Here is a 17,731-nt window from a genome sequence, read left to right as displayed (position 1 = left end):
GCTGGGTCACAAATCACCCCCGTGTTGCTTTATAAAGCAGCAGTCACCTGAGTGACTCACGATGGTTGGGACTGCCTGGGTTCAGCTTGGGGGTCTGTTGTTCCTCAGGATGCAGCCCCTGACGCGGCTCCTTCATGTCCTGGGGATGCTGAAGGCCTTGGCTCAGGGAGACTGGAAAGGCTGTGCTTGTCCATGAACGCAGGTCGCAGAGCTCTGTGCCTCGTTTCAGATGATTTCTCTAACAAGGGAGGTGGACTTCTTCCCAGGCTTGTCAGGGCTAACGAAAGGGCAAAGGCAGCCTCTTCCAGAGTAGGCTGGGAGTTGGCAGCGTCATGTCTGCCACGTTGTGCTTATAGTGAGTCAGGGTCAGCCCAGGTATACCACGTGCTGAGTTTACACAAGGGGGGCTGACTTTGGAGCCCCACTCCCACGATACAGTTGTGTTAAAACCTTTGATATTATATGTAAATGAAGAAACTAAACCAGGAAAATAAAAGGATCAGTCGGTCTGGCTCTGTTGTGAATTCCCAGAAATAGGACCAGAAGCAGTATTCTGATGCCTTTCATGCCGTCACTTCTGTGGGGCAGGCAGCTACCCTGGCCTCCCGATACGTGCGCCCGATTATCATAATCATAGCTAAGAGGTGCGTTTCATTGCAAGTTACTGAAAACCACATTAGACCCGCTAAAGCAAAAAAGAATGTAGTACAAGGATGTCAGACCATTTCACGGGGAAACCAGCAGCTAAGCCTCACAGACTGACGGTTTTCATTCCTTTTGCTGCACTGGAAAGCCAGTTTTTATTGTTTTCACATACATACGCCAAACATGCTTGTCCCTTAACTCCCAAGTTAGCTGTCCTCATTTTAAGCAAACCATGGAGCCCCAAGTTTCTTTAGACTGCATTTTCCATTCCTGGGTCAGATCACAGTTGCCTCACTTTGCGGCAGGCGAGCCCACTGAGATGGGGATGAGGACAGTCAGTCCTCAGTGCCCTGCATAGCGTCACTAGTCAGGGTTCTGCGAGGAGGTGAGTAGGGAAAGATAAGCAATTTGATGGAGTAATCTTAGGTTGATGTCCATTTTCGTTTTGTATTTTTAAAGAGTACGTGATAAGATTAGGCTTTTAGTATGTGTAGTTTGAGAACCACGGACCTAGAACACGCACCTAAGAAAATGTAATTCATCTGGATGAGCACAGTGTGATTGCTGCCCACTTGCCTGCTGACATGAGGAGGGAAAAAGAGGTGATGTGGTTGTCTGCACTCACTGCCTCGTTCGCTCCTAGGTATTACTGGGCCTGCGTGACACCAGTGATTCCATCGTGGCCATTACCCTTCATAGCCTAGCAGTGCTGGTCTCTCTGCTTGGACCAGAGGTGGTTGTGGGTGGACAAAGAACCAAGATCTTCAAACGCACTGCCCCAAGTTTTACTAAAACTGTTGACCTTTCCCCAGAAGGTAAGAAGATTCTAAGACTTACTGTGATGCTGTTAGTTCATTAGATTTTTAATATTATACAAGTAATGCCAGGAGAGTTATAGTCAGTCAAATGCTAGAGAGAAGTATAAGGAGAAACGTAATTTCTCTTTCCTAACTAGGTACCCAGTTTTAGTAGGTTAGTGGGAATTCCTTATCTTTTTAAGGCTCACGTACATATCTATATAGTATTTTTGGTAATGTTGAGGAAACAAACATGAAAAATCTAGAACTTATTTTCTTAGATCTAGAACTGTTTCCAGATCAATACATAAAAATCCAGCTTTTTGATAGCTGACTAGTATTTTATTGAATATAGTTCACTCATTTCCTTATTTGCAAAAGTAACACCCATTTCTGGGTTTTTAATCACTACAAGCAGTGCTGGAATAAATATCCCTTTACACGCATCCTGTGTGCTTTGGGTTTCACTGCTATTGAACAAACACTCAGAGGTACCCTTTCTGGAACAGAAATATATTTTTAGTAGATACTGTCAGTTTCCAAAAGGGTGAAGTTCTTATTAGTTCTTGTTTACAGTAGATGTTTCTTTTGATTTTTTTTTTAACTTATTGGGTACAAAGCTAATGATTTTTAGATACTTCAAGTTCTTATGTGAGGCACCAGTTTAATCTTTGGTCTTATAAAATTTTGTATCAGCAGTGTTGTTGCTTCCTTGCTCCTTTGGATAATCTTGAATAGAACAATGACCTTGTCAGCAGTGAGGGATCTCTAAACCTCCTAGATAGAGGAAGTAGATAGCATGGAATCCGTTATTAGTAGAAAAGAGCTACCAGTTAGGCTTTTCTCTAATTTTGATGTCAAAAGAATTTTTTATTTATCTGAAAGAGAGTTTCACAGAGAGAGATCTTCCATCCACTGGTTCATTTCCCAAATGGTCGCAACGGCCAGAGCTGAGCCAATCCACAGCCAGGAGCCAGGAGCTTCTTCTGGGACTCCCACATGGGTACAGGGGCCCAAGGACCCTGGGCCATCCTCCGCTTTCCCAGGTGCTGGATCGGAAGTGGAGCAGCCAGGACTTGAACTGGCACCCATATGGGATGCCGGCACTGCAAGCCAGGGCTTTAAACTGCTGTGCCACAGCACTGACCTCCACAAGAATTTTTAAAGCACCCTGGCTTCCTGAAAGTTTGAAGAGTTCATCTCCTCGTTGTCAATGCACTGGTGTTAGTGTGGCTCAGAGGAACTTAAAGGGCTGAGGGAGAGATGCTTACCTCCTTTCCAGCTCTGAAACGCATACTGAATGGGCTGAATTGGGCAGGGTCAGATACCAGGTCTTTTTTTTTTTTTTTTTTTAAAGCAAATTACATCAAATAACAAGTGAGAGGTTTATATATCATACCACACCTTTATGGGGGGGGGCATTGTTTTGTGATAAGGGTGAACATTAGGCTAGTCTTTGGCACAGTATTGTATACTGAATTGAAAGGTAGAGACAGATCTTCCATCCATATGCTGGTTCACTCCAAAATGCCTCCCATGGCTGGGACTGAGCCAGCCAGGAGCCTGGTATCCAGGTTTACAGTGTGGGTGGGAGGGATCAAATACTTGCGTCATCACTTGCTGCCTCCCAGGATGTGCATTAGCAGGAAGCTGGAATTAGAAGAGCCAGGACTCAAACACAGGCACTCTGTACAGGATGCAGGCATCCAAAGCAGGGCCTTGAACACCGTGCCAAACTCCCGGCCCTGTTTATTGCGTTACCTAGTTGTAGACATTCTGTATACTTAAGATAGACATTTGTTTATATCTGTCTCGATTACTTTGTGATCTTAGTAAGAAACTGGAACAGCAGAAGGTTAAGTTTTCTTGTGATATCAAGGCCTAATTCCACTGACTTGCCAAGTGAGGTTCTACATGCAGAAAGATTAGCAGAGCCCAGGCAGCACCCTACCTTTCAAGTTTAAGTCCATAGGAGCATTTCTGAAGAAGCAGGGTCGTATAAGGGAGGTGATCCTACATTTTTTCAGTCTCTTGTAATTCACCTGTATGGTCAGACTTAAAAATAAGGGCTAATATAAAGTAAGTCTGCTTGAAATGAGTTGGGGAGCACAGTTTAGAGAGGGCCCTGGGTAAGAAAAACATAGAACTCTCTTTAGCAAGGGTAGTGGTACAGATAAGCAGAAGACTGGAGGGTGTGTAGAGACCAGGCCTTGCAGGGCTGGGGGTAAGGGAGGAGGCTGCAGTGCTGAGAGCTGGCAGCCTGCTAGAGCTGGCTTCCCAGGGGCATTCCTTCGTGGGCACCTTAAAGCAGGAGGTACTTGTAATCCTCTGAAATCATTTCGAACAGTGCCCAATCTGTAGTGTAAACCTTTCTGAATACAACTGTTAAAGACAACATTTTTTTAAAATAATCATTTTTACTGGGGGTTAAATATCTATAGCATAAAATTTGACATTTTAGCCATCTTAAAAAAGCATATATTTACTGTTGTGCTTGTACTCTTAGACTTTATTCCTAGGTGGAAAGTAGAATCAGTTTTAAGTCACTACCACACTAAGGGCTGTAATTTTTAATTAAATGTCAAAGGTTATATATGCATACATGCTTGATCCTTTCTATGACCAAGTGGAGTGGATACAGTCTATTAAACACCTCTAGGTGCAGGTAATTCATTCCATAAAAGGTTTGTGTCTTCAAATATTTGAGATGTTCTCCCTAGAGCTTTTACGAGTGTTAAATATCCACTTCCTTTAACCATTGCTCACCAACAGTGACAGATCAAGAAGCCATTTATTAGCCTTTTCACTTTTTGAACTTATTTACCTTCAAATTCTCCCAAATACGTCATCTGCAGCCAGCAGTCAGATCTTGCCAATCTTGGAGAAACCCTCTGCTAGCATATCCCCTAAATGTTTCCTACTGGCAACGTGCCCAACAACAGCAAAAAGCACACACAGCAAGATTCCTGCAGACAGGTAGAAGTGTTAAGTCTATACAGCTTTCCCATTGCTTGGATGAGTGTTTTCCTAATAGAACCCAGCTTTGGTCTCATCTTGCTTCCCTGGACCACTTTGTTTCTACCTACCCTACCTGGTGAGAGCAGGTTATTACTTGCTTGCTTTTTAGTTTTTTTTTTTTTTTTTTTTTCCAGCAGAAACTTTGCTTTGGACTTTTGGAGACTTAGTATAGCATCTTTAGCATTGTGCCAAGAACAGTAGTTAAGAAAGTTGTTAATAGAGACTGATGTAACATAGTGGGTTAAGCTGCTGCCATTGATGTTGGCATCCTCTATGAGGCCTGGTTGGAGTCCCAGCTGCTCTAGTTCCAATCCAGGTCCCTGTGGTAATGTGCCTGGGAAGGCAGAAGATGGCCCAAGTGCTTGGGCCCCTGTCACTCTCGTGGCAGACCTGGATGGAGGTCCAGGTTCCTGCCTTTGACCCAGTCCCCATCATCTGAGGAAAGAACCAGTAGATGGAAGATCTCCATCTGTCTCTCCCTTTCAAATAAAAATCAGTTAAAAAAAAAGTTGGGGCCAGTGCTGTGGTGCAGCGGGTTAACACCCTAGCCTGAAGTGCCGGCATCCCATATGGGTGCCAGTTCAAGACCTGGCTGCTCCACTTCCAATCCAGCTCTCTGCTATGGCCTGGGAAGGCAGTAGAGGATGGCCCAAGTCCTTGAGCCCCTGCACCCACGTGAAGACCCAGAAGAAGCTCCTGGTTCTGGACCGGCACAGCTCTGGCCATTGTGGCCAACTGGGGAGTGAACCAGCGGACAGAGGACCTCTCTCTCTCTCTCTCTTTAAAAAAAAAAAAAAAAAAAGGTTCCTGGGCATGTCATGGGAAGGAGTCCTGTGTTTCAATGTTCGGGAAATCTTGGCCTAAGATTTCTTAACACCTGAACCATATTTAGGGAAGTCTTTAAAACAAGGATAGCAGCTCCCTGCTATGGCCTGGGAAGGTAGTGGAGGATGGCTCAAGTGCTTGGGCCCTGCACCCATGTAGGAGACCCAGAAGCAGCTCCTGGCTTCAGCATAGCCCAGGCCTGGCTATTGTGGCCATTTGGGGAGTGAACCAACAGGTAGTGGTTCACTGTGTCTCTCTCTGCCTTTCAAATAAATCAATCTTTTAAAAAAAAAAACACACAAACGGATAAGCTGGGTTCAGGAAATTTGAGCACACATTTTTTCAGAGTTTATGCAGTTAACATTTTGAGGCTTAGAACATTTCTGTATTTACAGACAATTTTACCAATGAACAGTACGTTTAGGTATTTGGTAAAGAATTGGATGCCCCAGTTGTTACTTGGTATGTGCTTCCAGTGAGGTAACCTTCTCGTTCAGTCAGTGCCACCCAGGAAGCATCTGGATAACTTACCTCACGTCTTAGATGTTGTGCTCTGCCAGGATCTTTTTTTTAGTGTACATTAATGTTAAACCTCCATGTTCCCTTAATGCTAACTTTCCCCTAAATAGGAGAGTAATTCTTGTATATATCCCACAGGCAATCAGTTTTCCATGAATGGAGTCTCAGATGTTAAAAATACTTCAGGGGACAGTGAAAATTTCCCATCAGATTCTAAAAAGTCAGAGGAGTGGCCCGACTGGAGTGAGCCTGAGGAGTCTGAGCACCAAACCGTCAGCATTCAGATTTGGCCGAGAGAACCAGGTGATGCCGCGGAGTCCCAGGGCACTGGCATGGATGCGCAGTCGTCTTGGGGCGACTGTGAGCCCAGCAGTGTGGATGCTGAAGTAAACCCAGACACTGGAATCTCTGCTCCGAGACCTGTTACCTCACGGGGGCAGGAGCCTGTTCCTGCTCTGCTCTCACTCACTGAAGAATCTAAGCCTTTGAAATCAAGTCTACCACAAAAGACCAGTCTTGTACAAAGTGGGGGTGACCCAGACCAAATCAGGCCACCAAAAGTGCTGTCACAAGAAAGGCCACTTAAGGTCCCATCAGAACTTGGTTTAGGAGAGGAATTTACCATTCAGGTGAAAAAGAAGCCAGTACAAGATCCTGAGTTGGACTGGTTTGCTGATATGATCCCTGAAATCAAGCCTTCCGCTGCTTTTCTTATTTTACCTGAACTGAGGACAGAAATGATGGTCCCCGGCAAGGACAATATCTCACCAGTGATGCAGTTTTCTTCCAAATTTGCTGCAGCAGAGATTACTGAGGTAAGTGCTTGCTTTGTTGTTGTCGAGCCATTTGCTCACTCCCCAGATACCTGCCCACAATGGCTCCGACCAAGGCTGGGAGCCAGGCTTCCCATGTGGGTGACAGGAACCCAGCTTTGAGGCATGTCAACACTGCCTCCCGCGAAGCCAGAATCGAAGTGCTGAACCCAGGCACTCCAATGTGGGATGCAGGCATCTTATCCACACTCTAACCCCTGCCCCTAGTTAGTACTTTTCACAATTGTGCTATTAGTTTAAGGATTTCCCTTGTAGGTACCACTGTAACACACGTGCTGTTGGCCCAATGAAGATTAATGTGCACCATTAGTTAAAATGATCAAATCTGGCATAGAATTAACAAAACCAGATCCAAGAATGGTCTTTCCTTCCCTAGAAAAATGTAGCAACCTATGGGTTGACTGTTTAATGGTCCCTTCCATGTCATTAGGACTGCCTTTACTGGGTTATGTGGTTCTTAAAATGTGTCTTTGGTTTTGTAACACTGGAACCAGAACAGTGTCTGTACTTTTCTGCTCTCAGTTATAGCTTTCTCTTACTTAGCATGAGCCAGTGTATTCTGGCATTAAAAGACAAGGGTTGGGTTAAGTCTAAATTCTCAGCCTCTCAGATGTGGTATGGTTTGTTCCAGTAGGTTGCTTTTGGTGTGTTTCTTTTGTTGCAGGGGGAGGCTGAAGGCTGGGGAGACGAAGGGGAGCTGAACTGGGAAGATAATAACTGGTGACAATGGATATGAGTTAAACCCTAGCAAAAAGGATGTTTCCCCCCCAAAAAGTGAAATCAATACCTCAACAGCAGGCCATGTGGACAATAAAACCCAGCAGCAGCCCGTTCGGCCCATCCCAGGAGCTCTTGTTGTCCGGTCTGTGCCAAGTGAAGTGTGGAAAGGGCTCACTTCTAAAAGCTCTGGGTGGTGAGAGGCTCACAGAACTGCTTCTCGGGAGAAGAACCTGTGTGCATTTGAAACAAGTAGCTGAGGAAATATGGAATATACAGTTTTTTTTCCAGGACAATTCTGGAAGTAAAGACAATAAATACAAAAATTCAAGCTGATTAGCTTAATTCTGTGCCATTTCTTTATCAGAAGAGAAGCTCTATTATGAAATACAACTTGCTGAATAAATTTTAGCTATAAATTATATAAATGATTTTAAATTGCTAAGGTCTCCTTAGGCAGCTTATTTATTTGTTTACAGTTGTACTGTCTGAGTGAACGGTCCTGTGAGGAGGAACCTGGGCAGGAACTGTTCCACATGTATGACGTTGTACCAAAGCTCTTATTAAAAAATACCCCCACAATCCTGTTCTTTAAATGTCAAATAAAGACTATTTTCACTAGATTCAACTTTATAGAAGCTGTTTTATGTGCTAGAAAATGTATAGACATAATTACATTATGATTTTCATTTACAAAATGGAGACGTGTTCTGTACAGTGACAAAGCATCAAGCCAGTTCTGAGCAGGGATACTGTGACCCAGTCCATTAAGTGGTACCCTAGAGCATGCGTTTTAGCTTCTCAATCCTCTCCTGGAGCGCCTCCATTTCCATTAGGAGCCAGGGTGGAGCAGGAGCCTTTTGCAGTAACGACTCGGTTGCCTCCACGGCCCCTGCTGCTGCTAGCAGTGCTGACCTGTACTCTTCTTCCAAGAGGAGCTCTGGATGGGCCCTCTGTGCGTAAGGCTGGAAAATGAGGAAACATAAGTTATGGCGTAATACCCGGTCTAAAAATAAAGTACCTTTTAGATGAATACAGCTTGATCCAACAGATTTTAAAACTACATTTATATGCAAATTTTATTCTAGCCATTGGATCCCAAGGATGGAAAGGTACCCCTCCCTCCATTACAGTTATCTAGAAGGCATTTTTGGTTTGTCATAGTGAGTCAAGGTGCTTTTACCAATGGCTTTTGTTTGTGACTGGCATACAACAGTGTCCACTCTCAATGAGAAATGCTGCCTAGCCCAGTAATTTCTAACGAGGATTCATCAGACAGCTCACACCCTGTCCTTAGTAAAGCCTCAAGTACACATTTTCTAAATGCTTCCATTTTCATGTTAATGCTAAATTTGTAAGTGATGAGAGCTACAGTCTTTCAGATGCATTTGGAGCCAGATCAAGAAAAGTCAGGCTCTCAAACATCACGGCACAGCCATGAGGAGCAAGGTCTGCAGCCAAGATATCTTTCAAAATCACAGTCTTCCAAGGCAAGGCAGGTCACAAAAAATACATTCATGAGGGCTTATTTATCTGGTACAGTGAATTTGAGATTTCAGGCATGAAAGTTGCATGTCTTTTAAAACCACAGTACTCTGTTGTTACGGATTTATATTCCAGATACACACTCCTAGTGCTTGAAACAATTTTGAATATCCTTAGAGATGTCTAATTTCTGCCTCTTAACAGGCATATATGATATTTAGACATTGCTAGAAATTATTAGGGGGCTGGTTTGATGAATGAGGCAAGAAGTTCAATTAACCATTTTAGAAGGAAAGTAAATTCATTATCTTTCGTGGTTCAGAAACAGCTACATTTAAAGCACTGTTAGTCCAATATGTAACTTCCCCAAAGGTCACTACAAATTACTGAAAGTTATTATTCAAAGAGCATATTTGATATGCACCTTCCAGGAAGACGTGATTTTTTAAAAGAACAATTAATGCAAGACAGGAGAATTTTACTTGTCTAGATCTGTTTGACTTGAAATTCAACACCAGGCCAAGAACCAGCCGGTTTCTCAGTAAGTAAAAAGGGCAGGATTTTCTTTAACAAAGTTGGACCCACACTCAGAAGCCAGTCCGTACCTGTGAAGGTGGCCACTTTGATTCTTCTGTGGTCACTTTAGCAAAGCGTTCCCAGAAAAGAACTTTCTCCTGTTTCACACGTTCCACTTTGGCAACTTCAGTTTCATCTATAAACCCAGTCTGCCAGAAACCATGAAACACCAAGTAAACGCCAGTGTGTACGATAGTCTACCAGATATCAAATGGTACAATATTCAAAAAATGAAAAAGCCAGTAATTTGTGTGTAAGGACTGAGCATTAAACCACACAAGCAGGCAAAACTGGGTAGTTGGACTCCTCCATTGATGCTTCCTTTTAGTGCAAACTGCATAAAGTCACTCTACAAAGCTCCCCCCCCCCCCCAAAAAAAAAAAAAGCTATTGAGTCTTCTTTCTAGGAAAACAGTGAGTTGGCTGACTTGCTAGAGGCAAAGAAACTGGCAACAGCAGTATACACACAAGTACTTAACATCTGGCTTACAGGGGCCGGCAATGTGGCAAAGCGGGTAAAGCTGTCACCACCAGCAACCTTTACGGGCTGTGGTTCAAGTCCCTACTGCTCCTCTTCCATCCAGCTCTCTGCTATGGGAAACCAGTAGAAGGTGCTCCAAGTACTTGGGCCCCTGCACGGTGTGGGAGACCTGGAAGAAGCTCCTGGCTTCGGATCGGCTCAGCTCTGGCTGTTGTGGCCATTTGGGGAGTGAACCAGTGGATGGAAGACCTTTCTCTCTTTCTCCCTCTCACTGTCTGTCACTCTACCTCTCAAATAAATAAATAAAAATCTTTAAAAAAAAAATAAGTTTACTATGGTGCAAAATATTCTGAAATCCATGCATACAAGGTGTCTACCAAATATTCTTGGAAAATTTGTATTATGAAAAAACTGAATGTAAAATTTTTGCGCAATAATAAGCCTATTTTAATTCCATTTTTCCATGAACTTTTTTAAGTCCTTCATAGGGTCTCAGTTGCTTAATAATCTATGTCAGCTCTGTGCTGAGCACTGGGGGTAAGAGGAGGACAGATTATGATCAAGAATAAAATAGCTATATAAATGCAGTACCTTCTCCAGAAAGCATACGACTTTGTTCTTAGTTTCTTCAGAACTGATACACTGTGGAACTATGTCTTCATGATTTGTTCCCTATTAAAAAGTGGGTAAACAAGACCAATTTTCATAACTTTGAGCAACTTGCAAAGACAAATACATGACTTTTAAGAATTGCCTTAATTAAAAATTCACTTTAATGCAAAGTAGTGCCAGAGGATACTCAAAGATGGTATGTTCACAGTTCTTTTAGGGTGCACAGGGAAACACATTAACCTGTACACATTTAGAATTGCAAGCTTTCCTGCTGTGCAGTCACACTATTGCCTCTGCACTCCTTATGACTACACAGCAAGAGGTCAGATAAAGCAGCAACCTATGGCAGGAGTTGCTTTCTCTAAGAACTGAACTAACAGGTTGAGGTTGATAATGAAAGGTATCATCACTCAACCTAAAACTACTATCTGGAAGACTGCCTGCCGTGAATATCTCTTGTAGTTTCAGTTCTCTGGGCCTCATTTCGAAATCTTGTTAAAAAAAAATCAGTAATGTCCCCACCAGCAGAATATTTTATAATTAAAAATACAGAAGCAGCAGCTCAAGAAATGCTGACATGCTTTTTGGAGGTCACTGTGATAAATCAGTTTTTACAATTACCTCAGCAAACAGAGTGAATGCCTCCAGGGCGTGTTGTTCTATCAGCCAGTTCCTCTCAGAGAGCAGCAAGGCAAAGATGCAAGACAGGTTGGGCAGAATTTTGTCCTAAGGAGAATGAAACCTTATTAGAGGAATCTGAGTGGAATACATTCAGTATGCTCAATGTTGTCAAGTTTTCAGGGTCTTGTCCCTGGAACACGTATTAGAGCGTCATGTCACTTCTGAACTCCGTACCATGGCTTGCCCAGCTCCATGTGCAGGCTTCTAGTGCTCCTCTGCATCTACCAGGCATGCTCCTGTCCCACAGGATTTGCACACGCTGTGTCCTGTGTGTGGAAGGGCCCCCAGGCAGCGCGTGGCTTGCTTCCCTTACTTACGTGTCGCCTCAGGGATGTCCCAGACTACCCCACGTACGTATTCTTCATCCCTCCCTTCCCTGCTTTTTCCTCCATAGCACTTGCCACCATTAAATACAGTACAGACATTACCCTTATATACTGCCACCATCATAAATATGCTACATATATACATATACATAGCCATTCAAATTTTCTTTGATAGGTAAATGCACTTATCACAAGGCTTTAAATTATGCCTCTTATATGCTGATGAGTCCCCAAAATTTCTTTGGGTCCTGACCTCACCCCTGGGAATGTATAAGACATCAGTTTTTTATTTTTATTTTTAATATTTATAGACTCTGAGGTATCTAGTTAAGTGCAGCATGACACTATCTTTTATAGCATGAATCTAAATTATTATTTCTACTTATGTGAAAGGCAGATTTCAGAGACACACATAGACACACAAAAAGAGAGCTTCCATCCACTGGTTCACTCCCCAAATGCCTGCAACTGCCAGGCCTAGCTGAAAAGAGGTCAGAACCCAATTTAGATCTCCCACAAGGGTGGTAGGGACTCGAGTGCTTGAGCCATCACCTACTGCCTCCAAAGGCACACATTAGCAGGAAGGTGGACTCGCAAGGGGACTTGAACCCAGGCACCCTGTATAGGATGTGGGCATCCCAAGCGGTAGCTGAACAATGGCACTAGACGCCTGCCCCAAAACATTGTAGTTTCCGATAATACTTGTATAACATTTATTCCATAGGTCTCAGCCCATGCAGGGTTGCCAGATAGGTACAAATTAATTAGCATTTCAGAATAAGCTTATTTTTTGGTTTAAAAGAGGACACATCAAATCCAAGTATCTCTGGGTACTTTTGTGAAGAGACCTGAAGAAAAGCTATCAACATCTACACTTACCTTGTTAAACATTACCTTACGTGTAATTTATTTATGAAATTTTAAAAAACTTTAGAATTGATCAGTTATGTTTTTAGATTTAAAGATTTTAATCACATGTGCTGTCTTCTACTATGTTTGGTTCTATTACATGAGAAAATTCTCATCAGTGAGTTCTTTTTGCATTCTCTCCCTTGAGAGTAAAAAAAAGTCAACTATCTAGAACTGTTGGGCTTTGACTATAGTAAAAAGGAAGGCAGAACTCTCAATTTAGGAGGATCTCTGCTGTGAGGTCTGTCTTGAAAGTCAACAGACACATATAGCCAGGCCTTTTACAGTACAATAAAAAATATATCCCTTGTGGGCAATATATACTTTGCATCATTTTTTAAATAGTGTCTCATTATAAACTCCCTTTCATGGAGATAAAGCCAAGAGAGTAACTTCAAGGAATTACTAATTTCCTTGTTACATACTGTTCCTCAGAAGACATAAGTAATGTTCTCTGCCCAATGGAACTTTATATGCCAGAACCCAGCTGGAATATAAATGAATTTTTTTTTTTTGGACAGGTAGAGTTAGACAGTGAGAGACAGAGAGAAAGGTCTTCCTTCTGTTGGTTCACCCCCGAAATGGCCGCTACAGCTGGCACGCTGTGCCAATCCAAAGCCAGGAGCCAGGTGCTTCCTCCTGGTCTCCCATGCGGGGGTGCAGGGCCCAAGGACTTGGGTCATCCTCCACTGCACTCCCGGGCCACAGCAGAGAGCTGGACTGGAAGAGGAGCAACCAGGACAGAATCCGGCGCCCTGACCGGGACTAGAACCTGGGGTGCCGGCACCGCAGGCGGAGGATTAGCCAAGTGAGACCCGGCGCCAGCCTATGAATGAATGTCTTGTCTCAAACAGTAACTAAGCCGATCAATTATTTGTATGTCAACATACAATTTTCTAAAGGAAAACAAGTTCTATTTTGAGTCACCTTCTCATTAGAAAACATTTTCCCCCAACTTTCACTGTTAGTAATCTGCAGAATTTTAGAAGTGAAAGACTTAAAAATCCCTCAGGCACATTCTTACAGAAATTTTGTTTTCAATTAACACAAGCATAACAAGAATTAAGAGAGTATTACCTGGATAGCTTGAGGTATAAAAAGCTTGCCCAGAGTAGACAGAAAATCCAGCATTGCCAAACGAACGTGGTCGGGAGGCTCAAACTTAAGTAGTGAGGTCTGCAGAGTTACTACCTGAAGAGGCAGAAACCAAAGAAAAGTTTATGGGAACAGAATTTTGTATAGATGCACGACTACCTAAGATCGGACTCGGTATGTAGGAAACAGAACATAAGGCAGAACAGCCAATGCTCCGTGAAGCCTGACTTCACAAGTAAAAGCTGAGCAAGACGATCAAATAAATGAATCATGATTACTAACATTCTTCTGACCACATCCCCCTGCCTCCAACCATAAACACATGTGTTCCTAAAAAACATTACCAAACCTTTAAAAATTTTGTATTTTAAATCCTAGTGAGGGGCTGGTGCTGTGGTGTAGAAGGTTAAGCCACCGCCTGCAGTGCTGGCATCCCATGTGGGCACTGGTTCAATTCCTGGCTGCTCCACTTTTGATACAGCTCCCTGCTTATGGCCTGTGAAAGCAGCAGAGGATGCCCAAGTCCTTGGTTGCCTGCATCCATGAGGGAGACATGGAGGAAGCTCTTGGCTTTGGCCTGGCCCAGCCACAGCTGCTGTGGCCATTTGGGAATGGACCAACGGATGGTCTTTCTGTATTGCTGTATTCCAAATAAATAAATAAATCTTTAAATAAAAAATTCTATTGAAGAAAATTGATCACTTGAAGCAAGTTTTGGGTAACTATCCATAAAGGGCCAACTAGTAAATATGTTAGGCTTTGCAAGGCAATGGGTTCTCTATTGCACAGGTTTTAAAAATGTTACAGACCTTTACAAATACAGAAACCATCCTTAACTTTTGGGCTGAAAACAGGAGGGTGAAATCTATCGAGGAGAATAGCCTGCCAATCCCTGATTTAGACTTCACTGAAGTGAAGGCTTTCTATAAAGGAAGAGATATCTATATGACCTATTTACCTGAGATACTGAGTTTCCAGAATTTTTTTCTTTTAAAGATTTACTTACTTTATTTGAAAGACAGAGAGAGTGCGAGAGCTTTCCCATCTGCTGGTTCACTCCCAAAATGGCTGCAAAAGCCAGGGCCGGGCCAGGCTGAAGCCAGTAGCTTCATCTGGGTCTCCTACCAGGGTGGCAGGAGCCAAGCACTTGGGCCATCTTCTGTTGTTTTCCCAGGCCATTAGCAGAGTGCTGGACTGAAGTGGAGCAGTCAAGACTCCAAATGGCACCCCTGTGGGATGCAGGCAGCGGCTTAACACCCTATGCCTCATTTGGGTTTTTTAAAGGTAGACATGTTAAAACAAAATTAATCTGTATTTAATTTTTGAAAGAGTATTAGAACCTTCAGAGTCAGCAATGTCAAACTGTTGCTTTCAATATGAGTCACTTCTTTTTACTTTATTCTCATTCTTTACAACTTACTAACACATGTTATATCAATTAATTAAAGAATACAAGGAAACTTTAAACTCTTTAAAGAGTTCATGAAAAATTGCTATTATTAAAAAATTATGCATGGATTTAAGAAGTTTTTTGCACCAAAACAGATATAAGATAAGTACATATTTCCATTATGACATGACTTTTGAAGTCAAGTATCTAGTTACCAGGCAATAACTTCTTCAGATGCAGACTATTAACAGGACCTACTGAAACCCAAGGTTCTTAATAGTTTCAATTCTTTACGTACCACCACATAAAGGGCTGTTATCTCCTACATCTTCCTAAAAAGAAGAGTTAGTATCTCCTCTTAACAATTTTTGTTTCTATTTCCTACTTGACCCTGACCTTGATTTTTGATTCAGGGGATTAATTCGGCCCAATACAGACTTACTCCAAATCTTCCAATTCACTTTAGATAAGAAAATCACGTCACTTTCTCTCTCTGGTGACTTATAACCTCCAAAGGAAGGCATAATCGGGGCCAGAGTCCTAAGCTCTCCTTGTCACAGCTGAGCTTGAGTCCACAGAAAATTCAGTATACTCTTTCAAAATGATTGCATTTCTTCATGGAAATAACAGCTATCTCAAGTGCTCACTGGTTATATTCCATAATCCCACAGCTGCTGAAACGCCTTTGAAGTGCTGTGAATGCAGGCTTCAACAGAGCAACTGTAACTCCTCACTTCTGGGATTTTTTTTTTCTTGAGGAGTTAACAGCAACAACAAAAAGTTTTGACTGCTCAGCATCAGGGTGACAGGTAAGAACAGATAAAGCCTAGTATAAACAATATTCTAGAAGAAAGAAGGCAGAGAATTAAGGAGACATCCTGGAAGAAAAGTGAATCTGACACTTGGTTCAGTTCACTAAGAAAGTAGCAAGCAAATGGCAATAAATAAAAGCGACTTTCTAGAAAGTGACTTTAAGCAGTACCAATTTAACAATCTCCATTTAAATATATATACACACACACACACACACACACACACACACATATATTTCTACTTACTCAAAAGGCAGAATGAGAGGAAAAAGTGAGCAAGCTTTCATCCACTGGTTCACTCCCCAGATGCCTGCATCAGCTAGGACTGTGCCAAACTGAAACCAGGAGCCATGAACTGTATCTGGGTCTTGGCGAACAAAGTGTGATTGATCGCCTGTTCTTACCTGACTGATCAGCTGAGGTTCTAGAGTCCGAATGAAAAATCCCAAGAGTGGAAGTAAAAGGCTAAACGTCTGCTGAACACAGGGTTGACCCGTTACCTTAAGAAACAAAACAATTCTGGTGAAATTTTTTCAATTACATAAGGAAAACTATACTAGAAACCTTTAATTGAGCGTTTATTATATATGAGGCAATATGCTAAGTCCGTTATTACCTCATTTATATCCTACAAGAACTCTATGGGTGGATATCATTGCCCTCATTTTAATACAGAGCCGGAAGTTAAATAAACTGCTACAGGTGATGTGAGTAGGAAAAGGCAGAGCCATAATTCAAATCCAAATTTAACTCTGAAAGGGATCTAGTTGCTCCTACCACTGAAAAGTCTGTTTGTTCCTTAACCTTCTTAAAATTCCATTTCTCCAGAGCCAGCATTGTGGTGCTTCCCTTATAGGTGCTGATTTGTGTCCTACCCGCTCCACTTCTGATCCAGCTCCCTGCTGATGGCCCGGGAAGTAGTGGAAGATGGCCCAAGTGTTTGGGCACCTGCCACTCACATGGGAGACCTGAATGAAGCTCCTGGCTCCTGGCTTTAGCCTGGCCTAGCTTGGGCCGTTGCAGCCAGCAGTGGAGTGAACCAGTGGATGGAAGGTCTCTGTCTCTCCCTCTCTGTAACACTTACAAATAAATTAATTAAAATTCCTGTTTCTCCCCTCCATAATTATTGTGTATTTTAAGTTATAGCCCAAGAAGATTATCTTTTTCAATTTTTAAAAAAATATTTATTTGGTAGGTGGAGTGACAGAGGGAAGGAGAGATCTTCAATATTCCAGTTTGCTCCCAAATGTCTGCAACAGCCTGGGCTGGGCCAGCCGTCAAGTCAGGAGTCCACAGTTCCATCCTGGTCTCCCACGTGGGTATCAGGGACACAAATTCCTGGGCCATCATCTGTTACCTTTCCAGGCACATAAGCAAGGTGCTGGAATAGAAGCAGAGGAGCTGGGCTACAATTGGCACTCTGATATTGAAGTTTACAGCTGTTGGTAGTATGTAGATCATTCTAATTTTAGTCTGATCGTCACTTCGCTTCTTTGCTTTGCTGAGAGGGGAAATCAGTGACATCCATTCACTACCCTTCCACCTTTAGGTCAGATCCCTCTCCCTGCCCAGGTTTTGTAAACACAGTAGGATCATGGAACAGTTACATAAGCCCAAAAGAGAACAGCCACAGAAGAGAGTTTTCAAAAAAGCAGAGTCCAGTAAGTCATGAAAATAGATTCTAATTGTATTAATATGTACCATCACATTCTGGGAAAAAAAAACATGCCTGAGAAAGTACAAACAGTTATTTTAAATTTTAATCACAAGTTCCACCAAAAAGGTAGATAAACCTACTGCAGAGGGAAATTTCAATACGGTTCTCTTTTATTCAGTATTTTTTAGTTATTCTTCAGGGAAATAATCAGTTGCTCGCCTTACCTGTTTAATGTTTAAAAAAGGCCAAAGCTGACTCCCAGCTTCCATAATTGCAGTCTGCTGTCGGACATCCAAAGCTTCCCCAGCAGAATGACACAGAGCCAACAAAGACGACAGCACTGTGTTCTACGGC

General features: G+C 42.6%; 2 protein-coding genes across 16 annotated transcripts in view; one reads left to right on the top strand and one right to left on the bottom strand.

Moving 5' to 3' along the window:
• The window catches only part of SCYL3 (SCY1 like pseudokinase 3), a 41,483-nt gene extending 33,506 nt beyond the window's left edge, over positions 1–7,977 (top strand). For all 13 annotated transcript variants that reach the window (XM_051858400.2, XM_008264089.4, XM_051858401.2 and 10 more), the window contains 3 exons: positions 1,289–1,460; positions 5,943–6,619; positions 7,302–7,977. In XM_051858400.2, coding sequence (XP_051714360.2) covers positions 1,289–1,460; positions 5,943–6,619; positions 7,302–7,361 — 909 coding nt within the window. In that variant the 3' untranslated portion in view covers positions 7,362–7,977. The remainder of the gene's footprint in view (positions 1–1,288; positions 1,461–5,942; positions 6,620–7,301) is intronic.
• FIRRM (FIGNL1 interacting regulator of recombination and mitosis) overlaps positions 7,315–17,731 on the bottom strand; it is a 62,889-nt gene continuing 52,472 nt past the window's right edge. For 2 of the 3 annotated variants that reach the window (XM_051858392.2, XM_017345703.3), the window contains 7 exons: positions 17,602–17,724; positions 16,125–16,220; positions 13,501–13,614; positions 11,129–11,233; positions 10,487–10,567; positions 9,445–9,564; positions 7,315–8,319 (listed from right to left, as the gene is read on the bottom strand). In XM_051858392.2, coding sequence (XP_051714352.2) covers positions 8,134–8,319; positions 9,445–9,564; positions 10,487–10,567; positions 11,129–11,233; positions 13,501–13,614; positions 16,125–16,220; positions 17,602–17,724 — 825 coding nt within the window. In that variant the 3' untranslated portion in view covers positions 7,315–8,133. The remainder of the gene's footprint in view (positions 8,320–9,444; positions 9,565–10,486; positions 10,568–11,128; positions 11,234–13,500; positions 13,615–16,124; positions 16,221–17,601; positions 17,725–17,731) is intronic. The other variant, XM_070076861.1, reaches the window with a different exon arrangement.

The sequence above is a fragment of the Oryctolagus cuniculus genome, chromosome 7, assembly GCF_964237555.1.
Source record: "Oryctolagus cuniculus chromosome 7, mOryCun1.1, whole genome shotgun sequence".
Taxonomy (NCBI): domain Eukaryota; kingdom Metazoa; phylum Chordata; class Mammalia; order Lagomorpha; family Leporidae; genus Oryctolagus; species Oryctolagus cuniculus.
Note: the sequence above shows the minus strand (reverse complement) of the source record. Positions and strands in the feature narration are given on the sequence as shown.